At 41.3% G+C, this 16,547-nt stretch overlaps 1 protein-coding gene across 1 annotated transcript in view; it reads left to right on the top strand.

Annotated features, from left to right (window-relative positions):
* ttc39c (tetratricopeptide repeat domain 39C) overlaps positions 1-16,547 on the top strand; it is a 127,055-nt gene that overhangs the window by 14,227 nt on the left and 96,281 nt on the right. The window contains exons 2-3 of the mRNA XM_041190568.1: positions 10,630-10,678; positions 14,433-14,561. Of these exons, the coding sequence (XP_041046502.1) occupies positions 10,630-10,678; positions 14,433-14,561 (178 nt within the window). The remainder of the gene's footprint in view (positions 1-10,629; positions 10,679-14,432; positions 14,562-16,547) is intronic.

Raw genomic sequence — 16,547 nt, 5'->3', positions numbered from 1 at the left:
TCCTAATTGATTCAATCTCTCCTCACATGTCATTCCCGCCATCCCAGGAATCAGTTGAGTAAACCTTCGCTGCACTCCCTCTATAGCAAGTACGTCCTTCCTCAGATAAGGAGACCAAAACTGCACACACTATTCCAGATGTGGTCTCACCAAGGCCCTGTACAATTGCAGCAAGACATCCCTGTTCCTGTACTCGAATCCTCTGGCTACCCTCATTTACCACCCTAGTGGGCAGCGAGTTCCAGATCATTACCTCTCGCTGCATAAATGTTCTTTCTCCTGTTTCTCTTCCACATAACAGCCTGTGGCTGCAACTCTCTCTGGCCAGATTGATGGGGGGGCCTGGGAGTCTCCCTGAAGCCCTGTCTCCTCCACCCCCAATCTGCTGCCTGGAGGCTGCCTGAAGACAGCTGCTATGGTACCAATACCAGTTCCAGTTGGACTCTAATCCAAGGCTTTGATTGGCCTGTTAATGGCAGGTAGCCATTCTGCTCTCTGCTTGGCCTTCCCCCAAATGTCTCATGGGTAGGATGACAAACTGGCAGGCAGTGCGAAATTACTTGCCCATCTTCCCCTATCAGACCATGTCCCAGATCTCTAATTGGAGTGGAAAAAGATTCCAGATGTCAGTTTGGATTGGTGTGCTTTCCATCCAGAAGACATTGCCATGTCTTTCCATGATGCTTTAATGTTTTTCAAGTATTAGACAGCTGTGGAAGCAGTGTTCTTTCCTCAAGGTCAACTTCTCCTTTAATCTATTCTAGTAGATGAATGGAATTGTGGTGATATCATTTTTGTACCTAGTGTTACAGCCAGGTGAGGAGGGATCAAATGGCTGCCCAATTTCCCTCTCCTCATTTGACTACAACAGATATTTTGTTTTAAAAAGATTACACTTGCCAATTCAATGAGTACTTTGCTTCTTTTATAATTAGAGTGTGTAAACAGCTATCAAAAAATCAATCAGACAAGCTTTGTGTTTAACAAAGTAGGAGGTTAGTTCTATTATCTTTAAACTGGTCTGGGTAAAATAATAACATATGCTGTGACTTCCATACACACTCTCAGAAACACCAAGTCCACACACAAGTACAGAGTAGGGGATGATAGATTGGCCAAATTAGAGTCGGTAAGAAATAAGTTCGCTGTTTGTAGCTTGGAGACTTTACAGACTTCAAGCTTCCGATTAAGATGTAGACACCGGAGTTGGTTGATCCAACAGGAGGCATAGCTGTGGAGTTGAGTTCTTTCTATAAAATCTTTGTCTACTGCAGAATGGAGACAAAGTCAAATTAGGCAGGGTCCAAACTTATTAGATAGATGAAGCAGGAGCTCTACTTGTCTCAACTGTCAGTTTCGTTTTGATGAGAATCCCGTGTGCCTAAAAACATAAGACTTGGCTGGTACTGTGATCTTGTTCCTACTGCCAGTAATTCGAACATAATTGTATATTCCGATTATAAATTGATTAGCTCGCCTGTAAAGCTATCTTAAAAATTAAGGTCTTTTGTCCAAGAAACTGCCAATTTCTTGAATGCTTTGTAGTATCAAGGAGACCTAGCAAAACTGAAGTCAATGGGGATCAGCGTAAAACTCTCCACGAGTTGGAGTCATACATGGCACAAAGGATGATGGTTGTGGTTGTTGGAGACAATCATCTTAGTTCTGGGACATTGCTGCAAGAGTTTCTCAGGGTAGTGTCCTAAGCCTAAGTATCTTCAGCTGCTTCATCAATAGAATAGTTCATAGAAAAAAAAGGAAAGTAGGCACTTGGATAAGAAATTGGCTGAGTGACAGGAAACAGAGTAGTGATAAATGGTTGTTTTTCAGATTGGAGGAAAGGTTGCATTGGAGTTCCCCAGGGGTCAGTTTGGGACCCTTGCTCTTCCTGACATACATTAATGACCTAGACTGTGGTGTGTAGGGCATGATTTCAAAATTTACAGATGATACAAAGATTGGAAAAGTTGTCAACTGTGATGGGGATAGTCTTGAACTTCAAAAGGACATAGAGATGTTGGTGGATTGGGCAGACAAGTGGCAGATGATGTTAAATGCAGAGAAGTGTGAGGGATTCATTTTGGCAGAAAAAAATATGGTCAGCAAATATAAAGGGAGAGCCTCTAATGGAGGTGCAGGAACAGAGGGACCTCGGTGTATACATACATAGGTCATTGAAGATGGCAGGGCATGTTGAGAGAAAAGTTAATAAAGCATATGGTATCTTAGGCTCTATTAATAGGGGCATTGAGTACAAGAGTAAAGAGGTCATGTCGAACTTGTATAAGACAATAGTTAGGCCTTATCAGTAGAACTGTGTCCAGTTCTGGGTGCCATGCACGAAAAGGGATGTGAAGGTTTTGGAGAGATTACAGAGGAGGTTCACAAGAATGATTCCAGTGATAAAAGAATTGTAGTCATGAGGATAGATTGGAGAGGTTGGGACTGTTTTCCTTGGGGAAAAGCAGGCTGAGAGGAGACTTGATAGAGGTATTCAAGATCAAGGTATGGACAGGGTAAATACTGTTTCCACTAAAGAGAACATCAAGAACTAGAGGGCACAGATTCAAAATAATTGGCAAAGAGAATAAATGTGATGTGAGGAAAAATTTTTCACCCAAAGGGTCGTTGGAGTCTGGAACAAACTTCCTGAAAGGGTGGTGGAGGCAGGCTTGATCAAGAAGGGAATTGGATTGCTACCTGAAGATAGAGAATGTGCAAGGTTATGGGGATAAAGCAGGGGAGTGGGACTAGGGGGAATGCTTTTTCAGAGAGCCAGTGTAGACTCGATGGGCTGAATGGCCTCCTTCTGCACTGTAAAGATACTGTGAAATTACCCTTTGAATGATTCGTCTTCAGCTGATGAATACTGTAGGTACTTGTCAATAGGACAGGAAGGAGGGTCTTTCATAGCCCTGGGGATAGGTGGAGGAGGTGTATGTGACTTTTCGAAAAGACAGGCAGGAAGGAAAGGGTGGTGGGGTCTATGATAGCAAAAAATGACCTTGGATCGGAAGATGTAGAATCCATATGAATTGAGGTAAGAAATAACAAGAGGAAGAAGGCATTAATGGGAATAGTCTATAGGCCCCTAACAGTAGCTAAACTGTAGGACAGAATAAATTAGCAGATAATGAAGGCATGTAGAAAAGGCAGTACATTAATCATGGTTGACTTTTAATCTTCATGTAGATTGGGAAAATCAAATTGGAGAGGTAGCCATGAGCAAGAATTCATAGAGTGTATTCGGGACAGTTTCCTAGAACAATATGTTGTGGATCCAAGCAGGGATCAGGTTAAAAAACAAAAAAACTGCGGATGCTGGAAATCCAAAACAAAAACAGAATTACCTGGAAAAACTCAGCAGGTCCGGCAGCATCGGCGGAGAAGAAAAGAGTTGACGTTTCGAGTCCTCATGACCCTTCGACAGAACTTGAGGGATCAGGTTATTTTGGATCTGGTCATGTGTAATAAGGTAGGATCAATAAATGATCTCAGAGTAAAGAACCCCCTAGGAAACAGTGACCACAACATGGTAGAATTTAGCATTCAGTTTGAGAGTGAGAAACTTGGGTTGGAAACAACTGTGCTAAACTGAAATAAGGGTAATTAGAATGGAACGAGGGCAGAGATGGCTGAAGTGGACTGGGAAGGGAGTTTAGCAGAAAAGATGGTTGATGAACAATTGCAGACATTTCAGAAAATAGTTCATGATTCTCAACAGAGATATACCCCAGTGAGGAAGAAGGATTCAAAGAAGGGGATAAACCAACAATGGTTAACCAGGGAAGTTAAGGATGGTATCAAATTGAAAGAAAAAACATACAATGTGGCAAAGATTGCTGGTAAGCTAGAGGATTGGGAAAGTTTTTAAAAACAACAAAAGATGACTAAAAAAAAAATAGATGGAGAAAATAAACTTTGAGGCTAAACTAGCAAGTAATGTAAAAACAGTTAGAGCTTCTTTAATTATATAAAAAGGAAGAGAGAGGCCGAAGTGAACATAGACACCCTCCAGAATGAGGCTGTGGAAATAATAATGAGGAACCAGGAAATGGCAGAGAAGTTGAATAAATACTTTGCATCAGTCTTCATGGTAGAAGACACTAAAAGCATTCCAAAAATGCTAAATAATCAAGAGGCAAAAGAGGGGGGGCAGGAAATAAATACAATAACTATCACTGGAGAAAAAGTACTAGGGAAACTAATGGAGCTAATGGCCGTTAAGTCCCCCAGACCTGATGGGTTGCATCCTAGGGTATTAAAGGAAGTAGCTGCACAAGTAGTGGATGCACTGGTAGTAACCTTCCAAGAATCCTTAGATCCTGGAAAAGTCCCAGAAGATTAAAAAACTGCTAATGTAACACTCTTATTCAAAAACGGAGGGAGATAAAAACAGGTAACTATAGGCCAGTTAGTTTAACACTCGTCATTGGGAAAATGTTGAAGTCTATTATAAAGGATGTAATGGCAGAGCATTTAGAAATGCATAATATAACCAAGCAGAGTCAACATGGCTTCATGAAGGAAAAATCATGCCTGACAAATTTATTAGAATTCGTCGAGGCAGCAAGCAGGATAGATAAAGGGGAACCAGTAGATGTAATTTATTTGGATGTCCAAAAGGCTTTTGATAAGATACCACACATAAGGCTACTTAATAAGATAAGAGCCCATGGTGTTGGGGTAGTATATTCGCATGCAGATGCAAATAATAAAATTGAAGTGCTTCCTTGACAAAACTTTGTTGTAGGAATATATTGATGGGTAATTTATAATGTGGAGGATAGTAGCTGTGCAAAAAACGGCAGTTCAACTTGATGTCTTTTCTCTTATTTTACATGGAGTTGGATCACAGATCAACCTTAGAGTTCAGCACAGAAGGAGGCCATTTGACCCATCGAGTCTGCTCCAGCTCTTTTGAAGAGGAACTCAGTTAGTCCCACTGTTTTACTGTTTCCCCAGCATACTCTTCTCTCTCAAATAGTCATCCAATTCACTTTAGAAGTCAGCTGTTGAATGTGTTTCACCACCACATCAGACAATGATTTTGATTATTTTGTTTGTTCTTTCATGGGATGTGGGTGTCGCTGGCTAGGCCAGCATTTATTGCCCACCCTTAATTGCCCTTGAAAAGGTGGTGGTGAGCTGCCTCTTGAACCGCGACAGTCCATGTGGTGTAGGTACACCTACAGAGCTGTTCGGAGGGAAATCCAGGATTTTGACCCAATGACATTAAAGGAATAGGGATATAGTTCCCAGTTGGGGTGGTGTGTGACTTGGAGGGGAACTTGCAGTTGGTGTTCCCATGCGCCTGCTGTCCTTGCCCTTGTAGCTTGCGGATTTGGAAGTGCTGTCGCAGGAGCCATGATGAGTTGCTGCAGTGCATGTTGTGGATGGCACACATTGCCACTGTGCATTGGTGGTGGAGAGAGTGAATGTTTGTGGATGGGGTACCAATCAAGTGGTCTGCTTTGTCCTGGATGGTGTCTACCTTCTTGTGTTGTTAGAGCTGCGCTCATCCAGGCAAGTGGGGAGTATTCCATCATACCCCTGACTTGTGCATTGTAGATGTTGGACAGATTTTGGGGAGACAGGAGATGAGTTACTTGCCACAGAATTCCTAGCCTCTGACCTGCTCTTGTAGCCACAGTATTTATATGGCTAGTCCAGTTCTGATTCTGCTCAATGGTAACCCCCTGGATGTTGTTAGTGGGGGATTCAGTGATGGTAATGCCAGTGATCATCAAGGGGAGATGGTTGGATTCTCTCTTGTTGGAGATGATCATTGCTTGGCACTTGTGTGGCATGAATGTTACTTGCCACTTGTCAACCCAAGCTGAATGTTATCCAACTCTTGCTACATATTGGCAGGGACTGCTTCAGCATCTGAAGAGACGCAAATAATGCTGAATGTTGTGCAATTATCGGTGAACATCCCCACTTCTGACCTTATAATGGAAGGAAGGTCATTGTTGAAGCAGCTGAAAATGGTTTGGCCTAGGACACTACCCTGAGGAACTCCTGCAGCGATGTCCTGGGACTGAGATGCTTGGCGTCTAACAATTATAACCATCTTCCTTTGTGTTGTGTATGACTCCAACCGGTGAAGAGTTTCCCCCTGATTTCCAGTTTTGTTACAGCTCCTTGATGCCACACACAGTCAAATGCTGTCTTGATGTCAAGGGCAGTCACTCTCACCTCACCTCACCTCAAGCAATGTTGCCAGACCTGCTGAGTTTTTCCAGGTAATTCTGTTTTTGTTTTGGATTTCCAGCATCCGCAGTTTTTTTGTTTTTATCTCTGTGTTTAATTGACTGCCACTGCTCTTCAAGAAATGCCTACCTCCTTGAAGAAGTTCTGTTCGTCTCTGCGACAAGATTTCCGTATCTCTCTTTTGCCTTGCTACCAGCTTATATTTCACCCCTTTCTTGGATTCACTCAAGTTCTGTCGAAGAGTCATGAGGACTTGAAACGTCAATTCTTTTCTTCTCCGCCGATGCTGCCAGACCTGCTGAGTTTTTCCAGGTAATTTTGTTTTTGTTTCAGCTGTTTTGTCCATGTATGAACCAAGGCTGTAATAAAGTCAGGAGCTGAGTGGCCCCTGGTGGCACCCAGACTGCATCAGTGAGCAGGTTATTGCTCAGCAAATGCCACTCGATAGCACTGTCACTGACACCTTCCGTCACTTTTCTATTGCTCAAGAGTAGACTAATAAAGTGGTAATTGGTCTAGCTGGGTTTGCTCTTTTTGTGTACAGGACATACCTGTGCAATTTTCCACATTGCCGTATAGATGCAAGTGCAGTGGCTGTACTGCAACAGCTTGGCTAGGGGCGCAGCTAGTTCTGGAGCACAAATCTTCCAACTATTGCTGGAATGTTGGCAGGGCCCATTGCCTTTCTGTATCTAGTGCCTTCAGCCATTTCTTGCTGAAGTGAATCGAATAGGCTGAGGACTGGCATCTTTCTGGAGGGGGGCTGAGATGGATCCACTCCACACTTCTGGTTGAAGATTGTTGCGAATGCTTCAACCTTATCTTTTGCACTGATGTGCCGGGCTCACCTATCAATGTGGATGGGGATATTTGTGGAGTCGCATCCTCTAGTTAGTTGGTTAATTGTCCCCCACCATTCACGAATGGATATGGCAGGACTGGAGAGCTTAGATCCGATCAGTTGATTCAAAAAAATGTGTAAAAAGAGAAGTCTAAAGGCACTGTATCTGAACACACGGGGCATTTGCAATAAAGTAGATGAATTAACCGTGCAAATAGATGTAAACGGATATGATATGATTGTGATTACAGAGACATGGCTGCAGGGTGACCAAGGCTGGGAACTGAATATCCAAGGGTATTCGATATTTAGGAAGGACGGGCACAAAGGAAAAGGTGGTGATGTGGCATTGTTAGTTAATTTAAGGATGAAATCAGTGCAATAGTGAGAGAAGGATATTGGCTCAGAAAATCTAAATGTAGAATCAGTCTGGGTGGAGCTAAGAAGCAACAATGCGTGGAACACATTAGTGAGCATTGTCTGTAGGCCTCCAAACAGTAGTGGCAAGGTTGGGGACAGTATTAAACAGGAAATTAGAGATGCAAGTAACAAGGGTGCTACAGTAATCATGGGTGACTTTAATCTAGACTGGGCAAACCAAATTAGCAATAATACTGTGGCAAATGAATTCCTGGAGTGTGTACGAGATGGGTATTTTTTTTAAGACCAGCATGTTGAGGAACCAATTAGGGAACAGGCTATCCTTGATTTGGTTTTGTGCAATGAGAAGGGGTTAATTAATAATCATGTTGTGCGGGGTCCTTTAGGGGACAGTGACCATCATATGATAGAATTCTTCTTTGGGTTGGAAAGTGAGGTAGTCCAATATGAAACTAGGGTCCTAAATCTAAACAAAGGAAACTACAACGGTGTGGGGATTAAGAGGCGCGATTGTGGATAGGCAATGACTAATATTTAAGGAATGAATATATGCATTGCAAGATTTATGTATTCCTTTCTGATGTGAAAGCACAACAGGAAAAGTGGCCCAACCATGGCTAACAAAAGAAATTAAGAATAGTATTTGATCCAAATAGGGGTTATATAAAGTTGCTAGAAAAAGTAGCAAACCTGAGGATTGAGAACAGTTTAGAATTCAGGAAATGAGTTCCAAGTGATTGATAAGAGGGGGAAAAATAGAGCATGAGAGTAAACTTGCAAAGAACATAAGAGGACTTTAAAAGCTTCTATAAGTATGTAAGAAGAAAAAGATTGGTGAAGACAAATGTAGGTCCCTTACAGTCTGAATCAGGAGAATTTATAATAGAGAGCAAGGAAATGGCAGAGCAATTAAACAACTACTTTAGTTCTGTCTTCATGGAGGAAGACACAAATAACTTCCCAGAAATGCTAGGGAATGGAGGTTCGAGTGAGAAGGAGGAATTGAAGGAAATTAGTATTACTGAAACAACAGTGCTGGAGAAATTAATGGGACTGAAAGCTGATAATCTATATCCCAGGGTACTAAAGGAGGTGGCCATGGAAATAGTGGATGCGTTGGTTGTCATCTTCTGGATGCAGGGATTATGTTTCCTGTGGCTGGTGGGGTTTAGAACAAGCGGTTACAGTCTCAGGATATGGAATACAAAATTTAGGACTGAGATGAGGAGAAACTTCTTCGCTCAGAGCATGGTGAACCTGTGGAACTCTTTACCACAGAAGGCTATTTAAGAAGGAAATAGATTTCTTGAATCTAAAGGCATCAAGGGGTATGGGGAGAGAGCAGGATAGTGGCGTTGAGATAGAGGATCAGCCATGATCATATTGAATGATGGAGCAGGCTTGAAGGGCCGAATGATCTACTCCTATTTTCTATGTTTGTATGGATCGCTTAACTCTGTCAATTGCATTCTGGTTCCACTTCTTGGCATGCACACAGCCCTGTGTTGTAGCTTTGCCAGGTTGACACCTCATTTTTAGGTATGCCTGGTGCTGCATCTGGCACGCCCTCCTGTACTCTTCATTGAACCAGGGTTAATCCCCTGGCTTGATGGTAATGGTAGAGTGGGGGTTATGTCAGGCCATGCAGATTGTGGTTGAGTACGATTCTGCTGCTGATGGCCATCAATGCCTCATGGATTCCCAGTTTTGTGTTGCTAGATCTGTTTGAAATCTATCCCATTTAGCACAGTGATAGTGCCACACAACACAGTAGAGGGTGTTCTCGTTGTGATGCAGGGACTTCATCTCCACAAGAACTGTGCAGTGGTCATTCCTATCAAAACTGTCATGAGCAGATGCATTTACGATATGTAGATCGGTGAGGATGAGGTCAAGTAGGTTTTCTCAGTCGCTGGCTGCCTCACCACCTCCGCAGATGCAGTCTAGCAGCTTTGTTCTTTAGAACTCGGCCAGCTCAGTCAGTAGTGGTGCTGCTGAGCCACTCTTGGTGATGGGTATTGAAGTCCCCCACCCTGAACACATTCTGTTCCCTGTTCACTCAGCACCTTCAGTGCTTCTTCCAAGTTGTGTTCCATATGGAAGAGTTCGGATTCATCAGCTGCGGGGCACATGGTAGATGGTAACCAACAGGAGGTTTCCTTACCCATGTTTGACCTGGTGCCATGAGACTTCATGAGGTCTGGAGTTGATGTTGAGGACTCCCAGGGCAGCTCCCTCTCGACTATATACCATTGTGCCACCACCTCAAGGATGCTGATGGTGGTGCCTGGGACTTTGTAAGAAATTATTCTGTGAGTATGACTATGTCAGGCTGTTGCTTGACTAGGCTGAGAGACAGACCACCCAATTTTGGCACAAGCACCCACTTATTAGTAAGGAGGACTTTAAAGAGTGGACAGGGCTGGGTTTGCTGTTGTTTCCAGTGACTAGTTTGATGCTGGGTGGTCAGACCAGTTTCATTCCTTTTATAATTGGTAGTAGTTTGATACAACTGAGTGCCTTGCAAGGCCATTTCAGAGAGCAGTTAAGAGTTACCTACATTACTGTGTCTGGAGTCACATGTAAGCCAGATCAGATAAAGATGACAGATTTCCTCCTCTAAAGGACATTTAATGAACCAGATGGCTTTTTAAGACAGCCAACAGTGGTTTCATGGTCACTATTACTGAGACCAGCTTTTAATTCCAGATTTATTAATTGAATTTAAATTTCACCAGCTGCCATGTTGAGATTCAAACCCGTGTTCTAAGACTATTAGTCTTTGCTTTGGGATTGCCAGTCTAGTGACATTACCACCATGCCATTGCCTCCTCCAATAATAGCAAAACAAGCCCGAGGAGCTAAATGACCTAATCAGGATGGAATTGTTAATTAGAAACTGAGAGGCTATTGCATGTGCTATGCAAAACTGGACCTTAGAATTAAATGGTTAATTACATGGCATATATTGTATGGCTTTTGGTTGTGTAAATAAGCCGGTTAAATGTATAGTTGTCATTTAAGGCTTTCATAGTGTTAACAAGTGACATTGTTCTGATACTACTTATTCACATTTGGTAAAGGTACAGTAGGTATGTTTTGTGTTTCATTTGGGGTATTATAAAGTATGAGTGGAATAAAGAATTTATTGCAGTTTTTAATTGTATATAATTTTCACGTATCCTTTGTAGGCACAACAGTCCTCTGATGAGCTTTGGAGCGAGTTTTGTTAGTTTCTTGGTGAGTAACCATATAAGTACTGTGTGTGTATGTATTTTGTCAATTTTGATCACAAAAAGGAATTAATCATTAATTATTAGACCATACTTTGCTGCAAACCCATTAATTAAATGGTCTTAAATGCACATATTTCTACATCAAATAATGCATATCGATCACAATATAAGAGAATTTGAATATGACATCAAATATGGTTATAACAAACCCATTGATTGTGTTTGACCAAGTCTTAACATACTGTCTCTAAGCAGTAGTCACAGAGAAGTGAACAATAGTACCCTGCTTTTTCACCCGGTGGAGAGTCATAACCTTAATACTTCAGTTTTTGTCTCTCCAAATTGTGAAGGAAAGCTAAAGACTTTTTAGGCCTCTAGTAACGCATTGTCCTTGAGTCATTATGGTGTGATAAAAGTTATTTCGGACAGAACTTCCAGTATGAGGTTACAGGTCTCTGATATCGGTGTAACAAGATTGTGGAACTTTAAACATAAGCCGCGCCCTCAGGCTGAATTAATTTTCAACATTTTAAAATTGAGTTACTCGCAGTGGTGAATTGCCACTGATTTTAAAGGACTTGTTATGACCCAGCAGTTGGTAAAGCGGAGTTATTTAAAAATCCCAGAGGGAAATTTTAAGCAACTGTCATAACCTATATTTTTAAGTGCTATCTTTGAGATGCAGTGAAATATATACACATGGTTACAAATTACTACTATCATAACTTTTGATAAATTTCCAAACTAATCTCCATTAAGGCAGCAACAACCCAGAGACTTAACCAGACACCAGGCAAAGCATTTTCATCTTACAAATTCAAAATGAGGTTCCCCTCACTTTGGTTCCTGTGGAGACAGTAGGAGGCTCACAGCTGCTTTGATCTTACAAAGTCTCTGCCCTGCAAATACGAAAACCATCGGTTATATCCAGCACATCTCATTGAATGTAAATTCACATTGTATCACCAGCCTCTTTGAACTCCACCTCTTGTAACAAGAAGACCCCTTTCATAGTTACAATTTTATTAGTCATATAAACATGTTGCTTGGTCTCTGCTAGTAAGGTACTGGATTTCACCCCATTCCTTGAATGCTCTATTCAAAAAATGTAAATGCACTCTACTTCTCTTACATCTCAAAATTAGCACACATCAAAGCCCCCAGACTAGCTGGTTTTAATTCAGATAGGACACACCCACAGACTAAACCTCTATTTTAAAAGAAAAAATATTTTCCAATCATATATATATATATATATATATATATTATATATATATTAATAGCTTCATGACAGGACTGTTGCTGTGATAAATCTATTTTTATCTGTATTAACCTATAGCAAGTGATCGCTTAAATATATTTTTAAAAGCAATTTTAAAAATAAACTGTTTTTAAACTCTGTTGGATTGCATTAGTTCATGACAGATTTTACATTTGTTGATATGCAAATTAGTTTGACCAGAAATTTGCTTGTGTTGGTGGGGAGGAGAGACAATTGTCAGAAAACCACTGCCCAGCTGTATCATCTTTGACAGATTGATCACTTTTATACACTGGGATCTGCAATCCCATTTGTAAATTGACTATGTAAAAAGATTGAATGCATTGATTTTATAACCTTGCTGACTCATGGAAATCATTATCTCCCACGTATGTAAGGGTCATGTATTCTTTAGTGGTGCATTTTGTCTCTTGAGGAATGCCCAGACTTAGTTGTCATTGCACAATGCTTTTATGGCTTTAGCGAGTGGTGTATTTTATGGTATTTATTTTATTTGGTCAAAAGACTTGATTTTACAATAAAGGAAAATGATTCAACAAGGGCTCAATGTTTCATGTGCAGTTGGTTGAACAGCCACTGAGGTTTATATTTTAATGCAATGAATATTTTAAAACAATTCAGTGTTGCAAAACCTGTGGAGCGGGAATCTAGCTACCTATCACCAACGATGGGAAACTAAGATCATCTTGCTTGGAATAACACTCACTAATGAGGTGAAGGAATAGTGGAAAGCCACTGATGTCTTGTGTCGTAGACTTAGCTTGCTTAATTTTCATAGACTGACACAGGAGGCCATATCATTCAGCCCATCGCGCCTATGCTGGCTCTTGAAAGGCTAACCAATTAGTCCAATTAGATTCCTCTTATAGCAACTGCAAGGTTTTCAGTCCCATTACAATGGGCTTATCTGTGGTAATTTTCCATTGCTTTCAAAGTAACAGCCCTCCCCCTCCTCGCCATTTCCCTTCCACTCATACTAACAAAGCCCAGCTTCCACTATTCAGTCCTCAATCCCCAGCAGATGTGGTTTTTCTGCACCCTTCAGTTATTCTGGATTTCTCCATAGTCCAGCAAATTTGAGCAATCACTTTTTTTAGAAATACTTTAAAGTCTGCTAACCTTTTAGATTGCATAGGAAATAGGAAGATGCAGCTATTTAATCACCATTCCAATGTATATTAATGCAACTTTTCACTGGCCTGGTGGATTAATGGCATAAAACAATGACATAAAAGTAAAATATTATAAATGGCATTAGATTTGAAAGTTGTTCATATTGATGAGGGGCCTGGGACAGGATAGATTGGGAGAAACTGTTCCCATTGGTGTAAGGATCAAGACCCCAAGGGCACAGACTTAAAGTAGTTGGCAAAAGGAGCAATGACAACATGAGCAAAAACTTTTTCACTCGGTGAATGGTTAGGATCTGGAATGCGCTGCCTGACAGTGTGATGGAAGCAGGTTCAGTCGAGCATTCAAGAGGAAATTGGATTGCTATCTGAAAAGGAAGAATGTTCAGGGCTGCAGGGAGAAAGCAGGGCAACTGGATCTAGGTGAATTGCTCCTTCGGCAAGTCAGCACAAACACGATGGGCTGAATGGCCTCCTTCTGTGCTGTAACCATTCTCTGATTCTGTAACATCATGCAGATTGGAAGGTTGCACATTTTCATTCCTCACATAGTTGGCTTGGGTAGCTGAATTGCTACATTTGATGTTAGTGCTCCTGGACTAGGGAAAATGGTAATTAGCATTCACTTTCAAGACCTATTAGCCCTGGTTCCCTGTAAAATTGTCAATCTCACGTTCAATTGCTGTTCTAAATAAAAGCTGATAATTTTTAGTTTTGACTTGGAAGACAAAGCTGCTATCCATAAAGAGATTCTGGAATAAATAGGACTATAACTGACAGGGAAAATATTCACTCTTCAGGCTTGACTCTGAAACACCATACAAGGCCATTAATTCTCAGGTATTCAAATCTTGTGACCCTGAAAGGAATAGATTGAATATGTAGCCTTGGGACTTTCTTCATTTTATAACCTGAAAAGAAGTCATCCTTTTCATAAATAAACCTGACTGTGCTACAAACTGAACGGGAGGGTAATTCTGCCATACCTCTGTGCGTTTGCAGGTGTAACCTATTTGGTTTGAGATTTTAATACTTAGAAACTAAAGGCATCTTCTCTGAAAGTATTGTCTTACTAGTACAGAATTAGGATTAATGGTGTTCGGATATCTTTTGTGATTTGCATAAGAAATGGACAAGACATTAGTTTATATTTTTACAACATTGAATTACTGTAGTTAAGTGATAGCTCCAGCTACTGTATAATTTAATTTTAATTAAGAGTATATTTATTAAACATGCTTGTTAGCAAATGTGAGCTTATTAGACTGATAGGTACAATCATTTTAACTGTACTTGTCACTAACCACGACAAAATGGATATTGTTAATTCAAACTTCATTTTCCAGAATGCCATGATGACCTTTGAAGATGAAAAAATGCAGTTGGCTTGTGACGATTTAAAAAACACGGAGAAACTCTGTGAAAGTAGTGAAGCAGGTGTCATTGAAACAATCAGGAATAAAATTAAAAAGAATGTGAGTACACCGTCTGCATTGGTAATACTATCCAATATATACCAATTAAAAACAAATAATGGGGAGAATGTTTTCTTCATTCTTGCAAGATGCAAGCGTATTCTTACTTCAAACTCTACAGTTGAAAAGAAAACATTTAACTGTTTTTGTAATGAACTTTTGCAAGTGCTATAGAGCGTACTGTGTGACATAGCTCTTTACCTAGGCTAAAAGTAGGGGTTCTAATTTCCTGAATTGACTCTTCAACACATTCCATAACATTTCTTTTGTGCATTGTTCATGCCCTCTTCGAGCCTATCTTGTCCGCGTGACCCATCCTGCTTTCTCGACCCTATTCCCATTAAACTACTGTTGCTTTGTTCCGCTCTTGCCCAGTCATAACTAGAGACCCTCCTGCGGTGGCTCCTCATTTTGCCCCTTGCCTCTGGTGTCCCCAAGGACTTATTGGTTGCCCTCTCCTGTATTGCGTTGATTTGTTTCTCCTTGGCGACATCATCCAAAAACAGGTTGGCAGGTTCTACATGTATGTTGATGACCTTTCTTGACCACTCCTCTGTCTTATTGTTAGGCAAATCTTCCAATACCCAGTCCCAGACAAACAGAAATTTCCTCCAGTTAATTTTCGGGAAGACCAGTTTGATCCTGAGCTGAGGTTCCAACCCCACATCCTCTCCATCAACAAGATTGCCTACTTCTACTTCTGTGATAATTTCCCATCTTGCCTCAGTCCATCTGCCTCTTTATATCCTCCTCACAGCTTAAATTTCCACCTAACTGTTATGATCCCCAGCTGAAGTTACCACAGGACCAGCCTGATTCCAGGATGGAACCCAGCTTGATAGATCCTAACTTTTATTTGTTTGTTTTAGATACGCGGAGAGTAGCTACTGAACAGAGCCACAGGAGTCAGCTGATAACTTTTAGCAAAAGAATAAAACATTTATTCAACAAGAAAAGAGGAACTATATTACAAATCTCCTTTACCCACAACTAAAACTATATATACAGATTTGTAAGGATAGCACAAGTTACAAAAGCTATCTTATACTTTAATGTTGACCGTAAATACACAGACCATATAAACCAATCGGTGACCTATAGTCAGGCACACCACACTCTGAAACCAAGTGACAGATGCCACCTCAACCAGATGCTATGGATCTCTCCTCAACTTGCCTGCCACCGCCACCCCCCAACCACCAGACGCTTGTCACACCGTGAGCCAATCAGTCTCACTGATTTCCATCTTTCACATGAAGGGTACCATTCTCCACTCTCCAAGAACTTGCTTTGGAATCTTCTCCCAAACCGACACTTCCCCTCAGACGCTTTCCGCAAGGGCTCACCTCCAAGGTTTTGAGCTCTCCTTCCGATGTTCCTCTCCCCTGGATTACCACATGCATTCAAGCTTTCTTCCATGCACTCCCTCTCTCAGACTCAGCCATCAATAGTACACCTCTGCTTCACATGCCCATAGCAAAGGTTACAGACCTTCAGGTATCACTTTGGACCTTCTGACCTCTCACTTTAAATGTACTTCCTTTAAGCTTGAAGCTTGGAGTCTTCCTCTCTGCTCCTTACTTTCGCTTCCACAGAACAGGACCTTTCCCAGGTTCCTGTCCTTCCTTTTGACTAGAAGGTCTGCTTGGGACTTCCTCTTGTTCTGCTCCCCTGGATTCTTAGGGGCTTTCTTCTTTACATTGGAACTGGCTATCTGCCCCTTCTAGGTTGTTTCTGCTTGGCAGCTATCTTCAAAACCAACTGAACTTGAACAGCTTCCAAATCAAGCTGCTGTTTCTAGTTTCTTCTGTGTGTCTGTGTATGCCTCTCTTTCAGAATTTTCTCCAATAGTTTCCCTACCACTGACGTGAGACTCACTGGCCTGTAGTTCCCTGGCTTATCGCTACCACCCTTCTTAAATAGCGGAACCACATTAGCCGTTCTCCAGTCCTCTGGCATCTCCCCCGTGGCCAGAGAGGAATTAAA

The sequence above is a fragment of the Carcharodon carcharias genome, chromosome 6, assembly GCF_017639515.1.
Source record: "Carcharodon carcharias isolate sCarCar2 chromosome 6, sCarCar2.pri, whole genome shotgun sequence".
Taxonomy (NCBI): domain Eukaryota; kingdom Metazoa; phylum Chordata; class Chondrichthyes; order Lamniformes; family Lamnidae; genus Carcharodon; species Carcharodon carcharias.
Note: the sequence above shows the minus strand (reverse complement) of the source record. Positions and strands in the feature narration are given on the sequence as shown.